The 17,684-nt window shown below is 32.0% G+C and overlaps 2 protein-coding genes and 1 non-coding gene across 3 annotated transcripts; 2 read left to right on the top strand and 1 right to left on the bottom strand.

Moving 5' to 3' along the window:
• Positions 1–1,270: 1,270 nt before the first annotated feature.
• On the top strand, positions 1,271–9,137 carry LOC107012536 (heptahelical transmembrane protein 4-like). The gene is made up of 4 exons (XM_015212400.2): positions 1,271–1,417; positions 2,407–2,690; positions 6,393–6,663; positions 8,230–9,137. The coding sequence occupies exons 2-4, from the start codon at positions 2,410–2,412 to the stop codon at positions 8,878–8,880; spliced, it is 1,203 nt and encodes a 400-aa protein (XP_015067886.1). The 5' UTR covers positions 1,271–1,417; positions 2,407–2,409; the 3' UTR covers positions 8,881–9,137.
• On the bottom strand, positions 9,118–9,191 carry TRNAT-AGU. The gene has a single exon. It is a non-coding gene; the product is annotated as a tRNA-Thr (tRNA).
• Positions 9,192–14,667: 5,476 nt separating this feature from the next.
• On the top strand, positions 14,668–17,439 carry LOC107013149 (putative glycosyltransferase 7). The gene is made up of 3 exons (XM_015213135.2): positions 14,668–15,136; positions 15,994–16,255; positions 16,787–17,439. Exons 1-3 carry the CDS (start codon positions 14,684–14,686, stop codon positions 17,398–17,400), a joined length of 1,329 nt encoding a protein of 442 aa, XP_015068621.1. The 5' UTR covers positions 14,668–14,683; the 3' UTR covers positions 17,401–17,439.
• Positions 17,440–17,684: the final 245 nt, after the last annotated feature.

The raw sequence follows: 17,684 nt of genomic DNA, 5'->3' as shown, positions 1-17,684 counted from the left end.
CAATAAAGAGATAATATCTATATAACTTGCAAACAATTAACGTCTAATTAGAGTATTATCTTCATAAGATATACGAATTAAAATTTATTGAGGTAAATAAAAATTAAGATATCGTAATACTAAATTGAGAGAGAATAAAGGAAGAGATATAAAATGAACAAATAGGGGTAAAAATAAAATAGCGCAGAAAGAAAAATAGAGAAATTGTGTTACAATTTTGAAGTAATTCATTTGATAGTAAAATTCTGAAACGTTGCATTATCTTTTTCATCAAAGAGTTGCAATTAAGTGGATGCATTTCTTTTTTATTTATTTATTGAAATTCTGTATCCATAACCATTTTTTCCATAATTAAGCACACTAATTATGGGAAAGTAAATATTGATTACGAGGAATGAAATGAGTATAATTTTAAAATGCCAAAATGATAGCCTTTGAAATTTTTTATTTATAGCAAGGTATAATTGATCATTAATTAATAATTATTAATAATACAATTGTGTAAAAATAGAGAAAAATGCATAGATCTTAAGTAAATAGACAAATACCTTTTGTGATCATGAGGCATGCCGTACATTAACATGATAATCATAAAATAATAATAATTATTATTATTATTATAATAAAAAAACTATTGGCTTATATCAAAAAGTTTCATGGTAATATCCTTAACATATATACATACGTTAAAAATTAATCAAGAATAGATAAAATAAACTCTTAGCTTACCTCTTTTGCTCTTCATATAATAAGCTTCATAATAATTATCCTGTTTAAAAGGATGCTAACATATATACATCAAAAATAAAGATCATGGATGGATAAAATAATAGGAAGAAGACGAAAGAGAGAGAGAGAGAAAAAAAACTACATGAAACCCTCCAAAAAGGTATAAGAAGATGTGAAAAAATAATTACATGAAACTCCAAGGAAAATGTCTAAGAAGGTACGAATAAATAGGGAAATGATAAGGAAAGTGGATAATTGTTTTTAAAGGTTATTGAACAGAAAATGAGAGAATAAAATTAAAATTCTAAAAATTAAAATAAAATAGTATACTGATCAATGAAGCATGCCACATCAACGTGATTTTATTCAGCTTTATATTATATATAGATTTGTATTCAATACCTTTGGTCATATTTTTACGTGTCATAGATCATTATTATCATAATTTTATTTAAATATTAAATTACAATTTATATTTAGATTCATATATTTTATATTTTCCCATTTACCTTAACCAAGTTTATTTATTTTTTATTATTATAATTCCGGTATTGTTGGACCTCATTGATGAACAGCCGCTTTTCCCTTTCTCTCTCCTCATTTCAATTCTGAAATTCTCTCCGCTAGAATTATATTCGTCCAATTATCTGAATCGCCATTTTTCAAAAGCGTTTTCCCATTCTTCCAGGTAAATTACATACTTCATTTTTAATTTTTTTTACAATTTATGCATCTGGATATTGCTTTTCATATTTGCGATTCATAATTGCGTACAATTCTGCTTTTTTATCTCAATTTTATTGGGTACTCTTCCTTTTTTGTTCAATTATTTTTTAGTTTTTGAAAATTTGGGGGAAGGGGAAGGGGGAGGGGGAGTGTGGAGCGGATTACAAGATGAGAAATCGAACCCTCAACAATAATGGGAAAGTTCGGATAGTCAAGCAAACTAATTGAACTACCTTTTGATCAACTTTTAGGCTCAATTGGACTCGATTAGTTTATTCTCTTCAATTGATACCAAAAACTATATGTAAATACTACAAATGGGATTCTCTCTCGTGATACAATTGGAGGGTATAGTATAATGGTAAATATTTTTCTTCCTTTAACCACACGTCTCGAGTTTGAGCTAATAGAGTCCTCTTCAGTATGAAGGGCTAAAACCCCATAGTGGGCTTTTCACTGCACGGATTTGGATTAGTTGTGTCCTGTTTCAGAGGCTTGAATTTTAGTAATGATAAATGAAATCGCCTCGTAACAAATTTGTGATAAGATCCATTTTGAATACAACAACAATGACAGACCCATTGTAATCTCACCAGTGGGACAGAAGAGTGGGGGCCTGGGGTAGTGTGTATGCATACCTTAGCATATAGAAAACCAATCGACCAAAATAACCATGAATGGCTACAATATTATAAGTTTTGTACCTACTTTCCAACAGTCCTTTAGCTTTGAACAGATGAAAAAGACCACAGTAGCAACAAGCAGGGACAACAACCAGAAAGTACAATAATTTGGGTTAAAGATGCATTTTGAATATTTGATCCTGGAGAATACCAAATATGTTGTCGGAGTATTTGCTCTCTATTCAAAGTTCTCTTTTTTATGCATCTGTGTTTGATAATATTTCAGCTGCTTCATCTATGTGTTTTTTTTTTTGTTGATATTTGACAGTTAATGATTCAAAGGAAGATGGGAAGCGATGTTGAAAAACTTGAAGAGGCCTTGAATGGTAGAGGTTCATCTGAAACTCAACCATTCCGTGATTCAATTTCCAAGAAGGAAAAGCGAAAGAGATTGTGGAAGAAGGTGAATAACCAGCTGGTGGAGTATCATTCCTTGCCTGGCTATTTGAAAGACAATGAATTCATTCTTGGTCATTACCGATGCGAATGGCCAGTGAAGCAGGCTTTACTCAGTGTTTTCACTATTCACAATGAGACTCTCAATATTTGGACGTAAGAATTCCCACTCTTCCTCACTTTCAATAATACCTCTTTGACTCATATTATATAGCTTGTGGTAAACAAGTTAGGAACTTTATTGGGATTTCTTGATATTAAACATTCTATGAAGAAAGAAAGAAGAATGTGAAGTGTGATTGGATTGAAATCACAATTTTCCCACGAACTCAAAGATTCGAAATATATGAAGGTTAGCTAAGGACCTATCAGAGAGACTTAACATAAAAAATTGAATAGGAAGACGAGGGAGATCACACATTAATACCAAATGAAGATATTGCAGTTCCCTTAGTTCACTTCAATTTCCAACTAATCCTTGCATGTAACTGACTTTCCTCTATCTAACTGAATGCACTATGCTTAACGAACTCCTTAGCTATATACAAATTCAACTCAACTGTGCCTTTAGCCTTCCAGCTCAAATTCAACTTAGTATCGCTCTTCCAGATTGATTCCAGCTCAACTCTAGCTCGATTAAGACAAACATGCATCAAAATGCACTATGATGCTTTTCTCTATGAGATGTTCTTGCAATTATTAAGTTGGGAGGTTCTCTGAACTTGGAGCTTTTTCATTTATGTCAGTCACACTTTATGATGGTAATTTTGCAAAGCTTCTCAGGAAGCTCTAAAACTCACTTTTTTAATGGAATATCCACGCTGCATATATTAAGATGATGTTACTCAGTGTCTCTCAATTCCTTATTCGCTACTTTATATGGAGTGGTTATTCAAGGATAATTTGAGATTCCAATAAAGAAATGTTTAAGAATAAAATATTCCGCAACTAGATGGTTACTCCTGTGAGCAATCATTTGATTGAGATTAATAGCATTGTCCATGTATTTGTCCCAATTTTATAAGTTTGTGGGTACAGCGGGAAAGAATGGGTCAGATGATGCAGAACCAAATTAGCTTCATTATACATCCCTCCTCTTTGGTAGGTTGTACTTAGAATAGTTATTGGCAAGATGGTTCAAGCTTGTCTCTCTGGATATTTCTAAATCTAAGTTTCTATAATACGGCATTAATCATTGTGTTTTATCTTTGTATTTAGGTATGAGAATATAAAACTTCTATGTAGTTTTCAAGCTAATTGCTTAAATGACTGTATTATTAATCAGAAACAATTTTGCTGCTTAAATGACTGTATTATTAATCAGAAACAATTTTGCTGTGAATTTTCTGTTTGTCTAAAGAAGAAGATATAATGGCTTGGAAGGCAGTCAACTTCTTCTTTTCGTATAGGGCTTTGCCTAGCGATAGTCATAACATCTCTTTGATGCCTCTTGCTTAACTAATGATTGACTTGTATTATCCTTGGGATAAAATTCCTATTTAAGTCATCTACTAGATTGATCAAATACTTTTTAGTGGTTCTTAAAAGATTCAACAGAGGGTTCAGTAAGTGGAGAGTGTAGTTAGAAACATCTTCTAACAAAGTTCACTCTGAAGTGTGATCACAGGAAGAGTTCTGGAGGACCTCTCACATCCTTGAACAAATTGTATAATCTATGTCGGTAGCTTATATAAGTTGAGCTATGAGGATTGACAATATACTTGTACTCCTTCAGTCATTACTACTGTTAGGGCTTGATTAGTCTTCTATTTTATCCTTCTATCATAATATCTGATTCTGTTACGAAGGATGGGATTTGGACCAAAATGGCTAAAATAGATTAGACAGTGCATAAGCTCAGTGAAATTCTCTATTCTGATTAACAGAAGCCCATGTGGCTTGGGCTTCTTCTCATCATACAGAGGTCTGAGACAAGCGGACCCCTTATTCCCTTTTCTTTTTATCTTGGCCATGGAAGGACCGAACAACCTATTTCAGACAGCAAAAGCAAAGGGCTGGATCAGAGGTTTCCAAGTGGGAAATAATAAAAGAACTAACCTAGAGATTACTCATCTACAATATGCAGATGACACTCTAGTTTTTTGTGATGTAGTAGAGGAGCAAATGCTGATTTTGAGGGTCATCTTCAATAATTTTTGAGGTTGTTTCAGGTCTGCACATAAACTGGAGCAAGAGTTTCATCTATCCAGTCAACACAGTGATAAATGTTGAAGAATTAACCAACATACTAGGAGGGAAAATGGGTGAATTACCAATAACCTACTTGGGAATGCCTTTGGGGTCTAAGAGCAAGTCAAAAGAAATATGGAGTGGAGTAATTGAGAAATGTGAAAGGGAGCTTGCAAACTTGAAGTGTAAATATGGAGTGGAGTAATTGAGAAATATGGTGTGGAGTAATTGAGAAATGTGAAAGGAAGCTTGCAAACTGGAAGTGTCGATATTTATCGTCAGGTGGCAGACTAACTCTCGTTAACACTGTCCTAGATGCCTTTCCCTTGTACATGATGTCATTATTCTCTATACCAGCTAACGTAACCAAGAGGTTGGATGCGATTAGGAGGAGCTTCTTATGGAAGGGAAGCGAAGATAAAGAGAAAGTACCATTTGGTCAAATGGGAGGAACTGCTGGTAAGTAAGAGAGGGGGTGGACTCAATGTTAGAGAGCTGAAAACCCAAAACAAAAGTTTGATGATGAAATGGTTGTGGAAATTTGTCTCACCAAAAGTATCTCTATGGAAGGAAGTAATAATAGAAAAATATGGCATGGAGGATAAATGGATGACAGAGGTGGTCACCAACCCTTACAATTGTAGTGTATGGAGGTCTATCAGGAACCTATGGCAGTAGAACAAGCTGCAAGGTGGGCAATGGAGAAAATTAGCTTTTTGGAATGACATTTGGTGTGGACAAGAAGCACTCAAACATGTTTTCCCTGTACTACATAGTCTGAGCCAAGGACAAGAAGCAACAGTGTTATGGACAGGACAAGGGTGGAACCTGTTTCTAATGATTGGGAGATGACAACCATATCAAGATTTCATGATACAATGCAAATGGCTATCAATTGACAGGAGAGGAAGATAGACTAGTATGGAAGGGGGAGAGGGGCGGAGAGTTCACTGTAAAATCAGCATACAGAAAATCAGGTCTACGGAGGAGCAGCATGAAGGATGGCTCTGGAGAACAGAAATTCCTACAAGGTGAATTGCTTCACATGGCTCTTGGCAAAGCAGGCAGGCAGTCAGTCTTGACACATGAGAACTTAAACAAGAGGAAACCCAATCTACATTCTAGTTGCTATCTATGTGAAGAACAGGTGGAGACAGTCAACCATCTGTTTTTACACTGCAAATGGACTGATCAATTGTGGCAGATGTTCATTAAAAAGAGAAAGATTAAGTGGACAAAGCCTGGGAGTATTATAGTCCTACAATGTTGGAACAGGGATGGAAATGCAGGAAAAAATGAGAAGAGATGGAGGAATGACCCAGCTTGAATTTGGTGGACAATTTGGAAGGGAAAGGAATCAAAAATGTTTTGAAGGGAAACAGGACAATATCCAGAAGATAAAGACTAATTGCCTAGGGCTTTATTGTTTTTGGTGTAAACAAGTAGTGATAGGAGATGCTGAAAATGTGTTTAATATTATTGACTGGTTGTAACTAGAAGGTCCTAGGAATGATGTAAGTAAAATTTTTTGGAGGGGGACAACACATTGATGTTGTATACCTGTCGATATATAGAATTAACGTTACCTTTCTCAAAAAAAATTTATGTGTAAAAATGAAAAACCAAGAAGAATTTCTTATTGTATCTTTATTTCTCTGTGTGTTGCAGGCATTTGATAGGATTCTTTCTCTTCCTTGTGCTGACTATATATACTGCAATGAAGGTCCCGGATATTGTGGATCTTCAGACTTTACAAAATCTCCCTGAAAAGCTTAGCAAGATTGATCTACACAAATTACCAGCAGATCTTTTACCATGTATTCCTTCTTTGCCGAATATGCCTGATTTGCACAAACTTCGAGAGCATTTACTGCAACTCCTATCAAACTGTCTACCTGATCGATTTTCCCATGGCAATCATACAGATGTTGGTGTTCTGGTATTGTTCCCTCCTCTTTGTTACACAAATTACTGCTTGGAATCTCTTTCGTTTGAGCTTAAACACTAATAAGTGTTCAGCTATATCTATACTATACTTTTATTCTTTAGTTTAGTTTCGTATTCTTGATCACAGTTGGTGCCTTGCAATTTGCAATTTATGTCATTGATGGTCAATATATTTATGTTTACTGAGAATTTCTTATTTCAGAGTAAGCTAGATCATAGATTACTGATTTCTCATCCCTTTCTTCACAGCTAAAAGTTCTCTCGAATGAATTCTACACTATCTACTTTTGAGCTACGTTGATTTGTTTCATTTCACTTTTTTGGTTTTCTGATATTTTAAGCTTCTGTATATATATCAACATGAGTAAATCTTACTTCACTCTTGGGGAAAGGAAGAATTCAAGTGTTGCTTGATGCCCTGTAAGCATGTGTTGCAGTATCAAACCTGTTCAATTACCTTTGTTTACTTTAATTGAACGATGAAAAGCCACATAAAGCTTTGTTATTTTCATTGGGTTGTGCATGTCTCATCTTCTCTTAATGCTTCAGTTTGAGGTATTTATACTTGTTTTGCCTATACCTAGAGATGAAAAAATCTGTTGTTCGTGTAAAGACGTTGTTTTTCTATAATTAGAATGCCAATGGATTAGTCACTTATTTGCTTTGTACCTAGATATTTGAAGACGGCTTGATGTCAAGATTGTTTCCCTGATCGGATTTCTTAAAATATCATTGAGTTCATTGCACTTTTTGTGTCTTGTCTCTTTGTGTTGAGTGTGCACATCTCCATTGCATGAAGTGGTATGGCAAATTGTGTCATGTCTCCAGTCTCTGCCTCTGTTTTCCGAAGTTTGTTGCTTTACACAAATTCATTCTCCCTTGTTAATGGACATCCGATCTTAAAGTGTCTGCATATGAGCAAGGTTGAAGACCTAATGAATGTGTGATATTAACGACTAAGAAAACTGACCTCAAAAGTGACATATTAAATCAGTTTCATTAGGAAGTTTCCTCTAGCCCTGCGCATTTCTAAATGATGACCAATCGAGGTGGAGCTAGGATTTGAACTTTATGGGTTCTAGCTCCGCCCCTGATGACCAACATAGTGATGATTGTCCTCTCAAAAATAACAAAACAAGATATAGATTTTAATCATCGATATTACAATGTCAATATATTTATTGGTGTTACCCTGTTACTTGCACAACAAAAGCTCATCAGAGCAGGAATAATTTTATTAGGTCAGTATAGTTTTCTCTCCTATTTTTGTGAAGGTATATCCACCAGTCGAGTGTTACCCTCTGTGTCTTCCATTTGTTCTGACTTTCATCTGCTGGAAATTTTCTTGGATTTAAGTTTTTTTCACCCTGAATAGGTATTCTCTATCACTGTCATTCTGATTGAATGATTGTTTCCTGAAGAACCTGCTGGTTCACAACAAATGAAGAAATTTCAGAAGTCATTAGTAAATCTATTGATGAATACTTACAGAAAAAGCATTTGTTCTCTGACCATCTTTTAGTGATTGATATATCTCTATTTTATTGAATTTGTGCAGCATAGTGTGAAGGATGTGGCTAACGTGATAGCACCACTAATGGTGAAGCCTATAACGCGGTGGCCATTCTATGCCTTCCTTGGTGGGGCAATGTTTTGCTTATTAGCAAGCAGCACATGTCATTTACTTTGTTGCCATTCAGAGCGATTATCGTATGTAATGCTGAGGTTCGACTACGCTGGTATTGCTGCGTTGATATCAACTTCATTTTACCCTCCTGTCTATTATTCCTTCATGTGCTACCCCTTTTTCTTAAACCTCTACCTGGGATTTATCACTGTCCTGGGAGTTGGCGCAATGTTGGCTTCTCTCCTTCCTGTGTTTCAAAAGCCAAAATTTAGAAGCCTTCGAGCAGGTTTATTTTTCGGGATGGGCATGTCAGGTGTGGCACCTATTCTACACAAGTTGATTCTCTATTGGAACCAACCTGAGGCACTTCATACTACTGGTTATGAAGTTCTGATGGGTGTCTTATACGGCGTTGGAGCATTAATCTATGCCCTTAGAGTTCCAGAAAGATGGATGCCGGGGAAATTTGACATTGCTGGCCATAGCCACAACCTATTTCATGTACTTGTAGTGGCAGGAGCTTATACACATTATCGCGCTGGATTAATTTATCTGCAATGGCGTGATCAACAAGGGTGCTAAGAATCAATCACCAGAGGGGAAGAGTTCCTCAGGATTTTGATTTGTGGCCTATCAGTTTCATTATCATTTAAATGTATATAAACAAAGTGGATGAGAGGTCACCAGACCCTTGGTTGTTGAACCAATTTTCAAGAATGGTTAATTTTGCAATCATGTATGAGGTGTCTATGTCTATCGAGATGCATATGATCTCATAAACTTATTGGGAGTAATAGAAAAAGAATAAAAGCTTATTTTTGCTCTCGTTGAGAGTCGAACTCAAGACCTCCCGCTTACTAAACGGGTGCTCTAACCAACTGAGCTACGAGAGCCAATGCTAACAACGTGGTGGACATTATATAAAATAAAACTAAATCTCACTGCTGTTATATTTACTATTTCCGCAGTTTTAATTTGACATGGAGTTAAAAATATTTTTTTTTTTGAATTTCATGATCTTAAATAAAAGACATCAAATGTATCAAAATGATTTTTGATATCTTAAACATATATATGACATGTAAATTTTTTTTTATAGAATTATAAATAAAAAGAAAGAAAGAAACATTCTTTTTAAAATAAACTAAAAGAGAATGATAAATAAATTGAAATGGAGGAAATATTATAATACTCTCTTTTGATGTTTACACCAAAAATGGATGATTCATAGAGTTATGTTTGTCAACAAGTTTCATAGATTTTGTAGTCCAGTTTTTTTTTTTTTTGGGCAATAAAAGATATATTTTACTATTGTATAGTTGCTAACCATCATACAAAATAAAGATTCACATGAGACTAAAAATAGTTCGTATTTCAAAGCCAAAATCTATCATTTTTCTTTGTTCATGCATAATATAATTCATCTCAAATCAGATGCGGATTCATGATTGAACCAAGTTCATAGTAAAATAAATTTCTTATACATGATTTAGAAAAGGGAAAATTATATATAATAGCAAATTATTAATTCAAATCAAATGATATAGATATATTTTGATTTAATTGTACACTATAGCAAACTATAATTATTTTCGCCACTCTCCTTGGTGGAATCTCGCTCGCCACTCTCGTTTGGTGGCAGTCTCGCTCGCCTCTCTAGCTTTTTATACAAACGCAAATGTATAAAATGTGTTTGTATTTGTATAAGCGAGAGAAAATTGTATAAATACATATATTTTTGTTCCCCTCTCTCCCCTCTCCCAGATCTCGCTCGCCGCCCTCGCCTTTCTCGCTTATACAAACATAAACGAAATGTATAAATTGCGTTTCTATTTGTATAAAGCGAGAAAAAATTGTATATACACATGCAAATACATATATTTTCGTCCTATACACTTATAATTATACAATAAAAATACTCCCCTGCCCAGTTTCTTTTGTCTTTCTCTCTTTTTCGTTTTATACAAATTCAAATTGTATATAATTTCTTTCTTTCTCGTTTTATACAATTCGATTCAATTGTATATTTCCTGCCAAATCTCTTTTGTCTTTCTCTCTTTCTCATTTTATACAAATTTAAATTGTATATAATCGTCCTACACACTTATAATTATATAATACAAACATTTCCCTGCCAAAGTCTCTTTTGTCTTTCTGTCTTTCTCGTTTTATACAAATTCAAATTGTATATATTTTTTTTCTTTCTCATTTTATACAATTCGCTTCAATTGTATATGTATTGTCAATTATACATATATATGTTTGCTATGTAGCGCAATTATGCAAACTTTGTTATAACATACAAATATGAATATTCCGTTTGCTATAAGCGGAAGTTGCCCTTTAGAAAAAGCAATTTGGTCTCCATGAATCTATATATCATATTGTGGATCCACCCATGCGTCAAATAAGCAGTTATGATTTTAGACGAACTATACTTACTTCTGAATAGATGATTTTTCTCAAGCTTTCTCTCGGCATGAATTCGCACACCAGAAAACAGTTAATGAACTTATCAAGATGAAGAATTAACGGAAATATTAGGAGAATGTTAGGTGAAAGTTTGAGAGGAAAGCTTTTTGAATAATCTCATCATAAACTACATTATATGTTTGTGTCATCGTTATGACTCTCTGGGTTTGGTGGTCGAATTAATATTTTGACATTATTTGAAGTTTTTGATCTTGTCAATGCAACGTAGAGTTGATCATGTGAAAATACAGGTTCTCGTAAATAAATTCCCACAAAATCTAATGTTTGACAATCTTGAATTATTAGTGTCTATACATTTTTATTTATGTTAATAAATAGTACATACGCACTAAACAATGTTTAGATAAATAAATGATGTTTAGAAAGTGGGTATTACATGATCTAGCAATAAGCCTAGTTTTTTGTTTTTTTTTTTGGAAATCATAAAGTTCCTTAGTTTGAACATTTTTTATTTTGACAAAAATACTTCTAGTCGCTTTAAGACATCGTCTTCATGTATAATAGAAATTAGACATGCAGTTCCATGTTCAACATGACTTCAATAATATTATTCATTTTATCTTAATTTATGTGATGCATATAAAAAGTTGAGAGGGATCTTTTGGTTCACTTAATGAAGTTTGTATAATTGTCAAGTATTAATTTGATAAAAAAAAAAAACTTTATTCAATGATTAGCATCTCAATAAAATTAGAAAGCTAAAACTAAGGGTTTGTTTGGTACGAAGGAAAATGTTTTTCATGTGAAATGTTTTGTTAGAAAATGTTTTCATGAAAGACAAGTAGATATTTGACTTATTTTCTTATGTTTGGTTTGTGAGTAGAAAATATTTTTCGAAAACTTTTTTTAGTGTTTGATTTATGAATGAAAAATGTTTTTTGAGAAATATCTCTTATTTTTACTATAGTAAAAAAATTTCATCAAGGGTATTCAAGAACTTTTTTTTGAATAAGTGAGTTAAAAGTTAATTATTTAACCTAGTGATCTATCATGAACGATCTCAACATTTGCTAGTATGAAATATAAATAATCGAGTTTTTCTTCTTCTTTTTGATGTATTGATTTTATATGATAAAAATATATGATTATTATTTTTAATGTAAAATATTGATAGAACAAATGTGTCTAGCTTTACAAAACAGAAATCACACTCTTAAAAAAGAAGAAGATCAAATGCATGTATTGGTTTTAGTTTTGGTTTTAAAGTTGTTAACATATATAAACACAAATTTATAATGTAAAATGTTAAATGTTAGCTTTTTTATTTTCACCATTAGAAATTACATTATATTCTAGATAAAAAAATAGAAATACATGATTTTTAATATTCAAAATTAAAATAATTTATTCATATATGTTACTATATATCATTAGTGCTCTCCGTGGATTCAAACTTAGAAGGGTGAATATGAAGAAGTTTATCACTTGACATGGAAGATTTTATGTCAATGTTGTTCAATATTAATTGTTTCTCCCTTATCCATTATTTGACCTCTTTAGATCGTGTAATTTTTCGGCAAAGGTGGTGACATGACCATCCTTCGACGGCTGAAGCTCCGCCCTGCATAGGGGATGGGTGGGTGGATGAGGGAGACGAGTATAAGGGTGAAAAAATAAAATTTGGAAGTTGAAAATATTTTTCAAAAATAAATTTAAATTCTTTTCTGAGGTGGGGCTGGTGGAGGGCGTCGAGGGTAGGGGAAAAAAATAAAAATTTTAAATTGAAAATATTTTTCAAAAAAGCAAACTTAAATTTTTTATATTGTTTAAAAACAAACTTAATTTTTTTTTGAACAGGGTGGAGGCTGATTTTGGGAGCAAGGGCATGGCATAGGGGATAAAATAATAAAAATTATTGTAATGTCGAGTTAGAAGAGAATTTTAGAAAATGTACTCTTTAAATTTTAAAAAAAAAGTCATTTTCCATAAATTTGAAAAAAATAAATTGATTTGAAAAAATATTTTTCGAAACTCTTAATCCAATCACACGTGATAAAGTTGAGGAACTCCAAAAAATATTTTCCTACATTCCAAACTCACCCAAACTTTTAGAAAGAGGTTTCAATCTTTTTTATCCATACTCATTTACTGTGGGTATTGTGTAATAATGTACTAAAAATATACTTGTAAGTTTAAAACAAAAATCTGATAGCAATGTTATTAAGGTTATTTCAAATTAGCAAGTTAGCCATGTGTATGTAATACATTACCTTAGATTTTATTCCATAAATTTTTTATTATCTAATATCAAGATTTGAATAGTTTAATTCAAGATATAAAATATTTTTACTATTAAACAAACAATTTATCTTTCCTTATTTTTTTAATAAAAATTTTGCACTTCTTTTCTTATGCAAATTAATTGTTTGTTTAATTATAACGTAAGCAGTAAATAAAGGGGAGCCTACAAAGTCATGTGTCTTACACTAATGATAACTAGAAAAATTGAAATAAATAACCATCCATTAAAATTTAGGAAAAAAGGGTAGAAATCTCACTTTTAAGTTTTTTTACTATCATTATCTCTTACTAGTTTTACAAATTCTCAAAATCCTCATTTTCGCGCATCAGATTAATATATCAGCGCATCAGATTAATGTATCTCGCACATCAGATTAGTGTATCATGTATAAAATGCACATCAAATTAGTGTATCATGTATAGAATGTAATGTATCTAACTTAACCATTAATGTATCTTGTGCATCAGATTAATGTATCAACACTTATATTATTGTATCAGTTTGAGTGATTTCTGTAATTATAAATTTATAAAGGACAAATAATAATTTTGCCTTAAAAATATGTGATTTATGTCCTTTGCCCTTTGTATATATAATGAGCAAATATAATTATGTTTAATCGACTAGCCAAATGTAAGTAACTTGCCCAAATAATTAAAGTGTTCTGCTTTGGCCAAAGTGAAGGGGATCTGCTTTAATTTTGTGTTTAATTAATGGAACATAACCGTAATGGAATATTTTTTTTTGCAAAAGCCTAGAAATAAAGGGTTATTTTTCAATTTTCATGCTGGCATCTGTTAAGGACAAAGTAAGCACTAAAACCCAATAATTGATTAGGGAATTACTTGTCATATATACTTTAATGTTTTACCTTTGTGTTTTCTGCATTTATGATATTATATGACTTTCGAATGATTTAAATGTTTATTAGTATTATCTTTGGCACGTAGTGAAATTTGATTATAACTAAAATTGATTTGCCTACCGACTTAGTGTTGATGTTATGGTGCCTTAGATAAATTAAATCGTCACATCTTATAATTAAGCTTTAGTGATTAATATTAATTTACTTTTCTGCTTTTGGCAAAGTGAAGGGAATCTGCTTTAGTTGTGTGTTTAATTAATGGAATATAATCAAAATAATATGATTTTCTACTAAAGCCAAAAGTTTAAGGGCGACTTTCCATGCATACACAAATTATCCTAGTTTATTTTAAATGATTTAATAACACATTATTATGAGTTAGTGAATGGTATTTTTAACTTTTATCATGATTTTTTCGGATACCTTCTATTTATATTGTTAGTTATTGTGATTGATTACGTTTTATATAGCTTTTACATATGTATTTTTTTTTTCAAAATTTAATGTCTAAAATCAAATATATTAAATATTTAAACATTATATTTCGAAGCAAGCCAAATAAATTAAATCAGAAGAAGTATTTGAATGACCTAACACTTTCAACAATGTTTTACCATCCGGATGTATATAAGATACATCCACTTGTTGTTTTTCTTTTTATTACTGTTTTGATTTGCTTTATTTGAGTCTAGAGTTTTTTTAAAATCTTTCTTCTTCCTTCACGAAGTAAAGATAAAATCTGCGTACACACTATTTTCTTTTGATCCTCCCTCCCTTGGTGGGAGATGTATATATATAAAAGACATCATTTCTACACCCCCAACTCGACCTTTTTCAATTTCAAAGATAGCAATAGTCATACACCTTATAACTCAATGACCAAAGTTTCATCATTTTTCTCTAATGTGTTTATGTTTGTTGGTGGAACATTAGTGACTTTAGTTATAATCTTGGCTTTATGGTCTTTCATTAAGACCCCAAATTTTTCTACCATTAATTTGGACTTCAATTTAGATCAAGAAGGATCAACAAATTTCTATGATGAACCAAATTTGAGCTACACTATAGAGAAGCCAATACAAAATTGGGATGACAAACGAAGACAATGGTTCAATCTTCATCCTTCATTTAAGCTTGAAGGCCAAAAAGATCGTGTTTTAATCGTTTCGGGTTCACAATCCACGCCTTGTAAAAACCCCATTGGTGATCATTTGTTGCTGAGGTTCTTCAAGAACAAGGTATACATATATACTCATGTTAAGATGATTAAATTTTATTCATGCATTCTATTTATTTTAGTTCAATAGCGGATCGTTTGGTTGACAGATTAAATTATCTCGAGATTATAATTTTTAGAGTAATTTATCCCATCAAGTTTGATGGATAAGATGGAAATGGATGTGCAAGAGGGAGGGAGGAAGGGGGTAGAATTGGATTTCTTTTTGTATTTCCTCTTTATGGAAATTGTGAGTAAGTCAATTGTTTAGCTAATTTAAGAACAATTAGATATAATATACATAAATCTCAAAATGTTAAGATCTTATTACGTTATTTCACTATTTCTTTTTAAAAAATCAAAATATTTCACTATTCTTTTTCAAATTACAAAAATTTCTTAAAATTTATGGATTTCGAATACATCAATAGACTTTCGGATACATCACAGGACATTCGAATGCATATGTGGGGATGTATTCGAGAGGGGATGAATGTATCAAGGAGTGAATAGGACATCCGGATACATCACTGGACTTCCGAATATATACATCGATCAGCAGACAAGACATCTAGATACATAGGTGAAAGATGTATCAGAAAGGGGAGCGAGGGATGTATCTAAGAGGGGGGTTGTGATGTATCAACAAGAGAAGAGTAATGTATTCGAGAGGAAATTTTTCAATTTTTTTCAAATGATAGAAAATTTTAAAGATTATAATAGAATTAGATGCGTATTTAGAAAAATTTTCCAATAATTTTAGTTTAGTCCCTTTAAGGAGTTTGGAAAGGTTTAGACAATGGCATGTATATTTTCTTAGACCTTTGATGACTTCTTTTAAATGTTTTTATAAAAAAATTGTTAGAATTTGTGCGACAGGTAGATTATAGTAGAATACATGGATATGATGTATTCTACAATAACGTATTATTGGAACCAAAAATGTTCTTCTTTTGGGCAAAATTGCCAGCCATTAGAGCAGCAATGGTAGCTCATCCAGAAGCAGAATGGATTTGGTGGGTGGACTCTGATGCTGCCTTTACTGACATGGACTTCAAGTTACCTTTGGAGAAATACAAAAACCATAACTTTGTAGTTTATGGTTGGCCAAAGTTAATCTATGAGAAAAAAAGTTGGACAGGTATTTTCTCCGTTTCATTTTACTTGGTCTTTATATTAAAAATTGAAAATATCTTTTACTTATCAATTTTAGCAAATTAAGAGATTCTTTTTTTTTCACACTCTTGTAAAGATCATTTTAATTTAGGGCGGAGCTAGAATTTTACTAAGTAGGTTTGAAATATAAAAAGTAAACACACGAACAGGTTAAACGAAAGTTCAACATTTATTATATATATACATAAAAAATTTTATATTCATGTTTACACGGTAAATTTTTCATCGAAGGACGTTCAGATGAATCCATTCACCTCTTGCTAGCTTAGCCTCTGGGTGTATTAATAACTCTGACATTAATAATATTGATACTAGTTATGTTGAGATTATTTAAATTTGACTACTACTACTATACTCTATGTAGTTATTTAATATTAAGACTATAGTATGATTAAACATAAATTTGAAAAGGCTTACATTTTTTCATAATTTCTGTATCAAATCAAACTATATCACATAAATTACGACTAATTGATTGTGCTACTTTTATGGACAGGTATCAATGCTGGAGTGTTCTTGATTAGGAATTGTGAATGGTCAATGGACTTAATAGAAGCTTGGGCAAAAATGGGGCCACAGTCACCAGAATACAATAAATGGGGTGAAATCTTAAGAGCAACATTTAAGGACAAAAATTTTCCACAATCAGATGATCAATCAGGTCTATCATATTTACTATTAAAAGAAAAAGACAAATGGGGTGAAAAAATATACATAGAAAGTGAATATTATTTCCAAGGTTATTGGGTGGATATTATAGATACACTTGATAATATTACAAATAAATACTTTGAGATAGAGAAAAAAATACCTATTTTAAGGAGGAGACATGCTGAGAAGGTAGTAAGTGAGATTAAGGTTTGGGAAGAGTACTTAATTAAGGATAATTATTCAATTAGGAGACCATTTGTTACACATTTCACTGGTTGTGAACCTTGTAGTGGGGATTATAATCCAATATATTCTTGGGAAACTTGTTACAATGCAATGCAAAAGGCATTAAATTTTGCAGATAATCAAGTTCTGAGGAAGTATGGTTTTGTTCATAATAATTTACTTGATTCTTCATCTGTAAAACCCTTGCCTTTTGACTATCCATCCAATATTTGAGTTATGGATAGTTTGAGGTGGGGTGGGGTGTGTGTGGAAGAGGGGGGGGGTTATTGTGTTGTAAGAAATTGTGTTGATATGGATGATTGTGATTTTGGTCATTTGATAAATGTAATTCTTTTAGATATGAATAATCTTTTTTTCCTTACAATTTGTTGATGAATAAACCATAAGTTAATAGTTATCCTTAATTAAATGGAAAAGGGTCAAAAATATTTTTTAACTATGCGAAAGGAATAAAATATTTAATTTGATTCAAAAATGCTCTTACCGTTAATATTTTA

This window comes from Solanum pennellii, chromosome 3 (assembly GCF_001406875.1).
Source record: "Solanum pennellii chromosome 3, SPENNV200".
Taxonomy (NCBI): Eukaryota; Viridiplantae; Streptophyta; class Magnoliopsida; order Solanales; family Solanaceae; genus Solanum; species Solanum pennellii.
The sequence above is the reverse complement of the archived record's forward strand: the minus strand, read 5'-3'. Positions and strand labels throughout refer to the sequence as shown.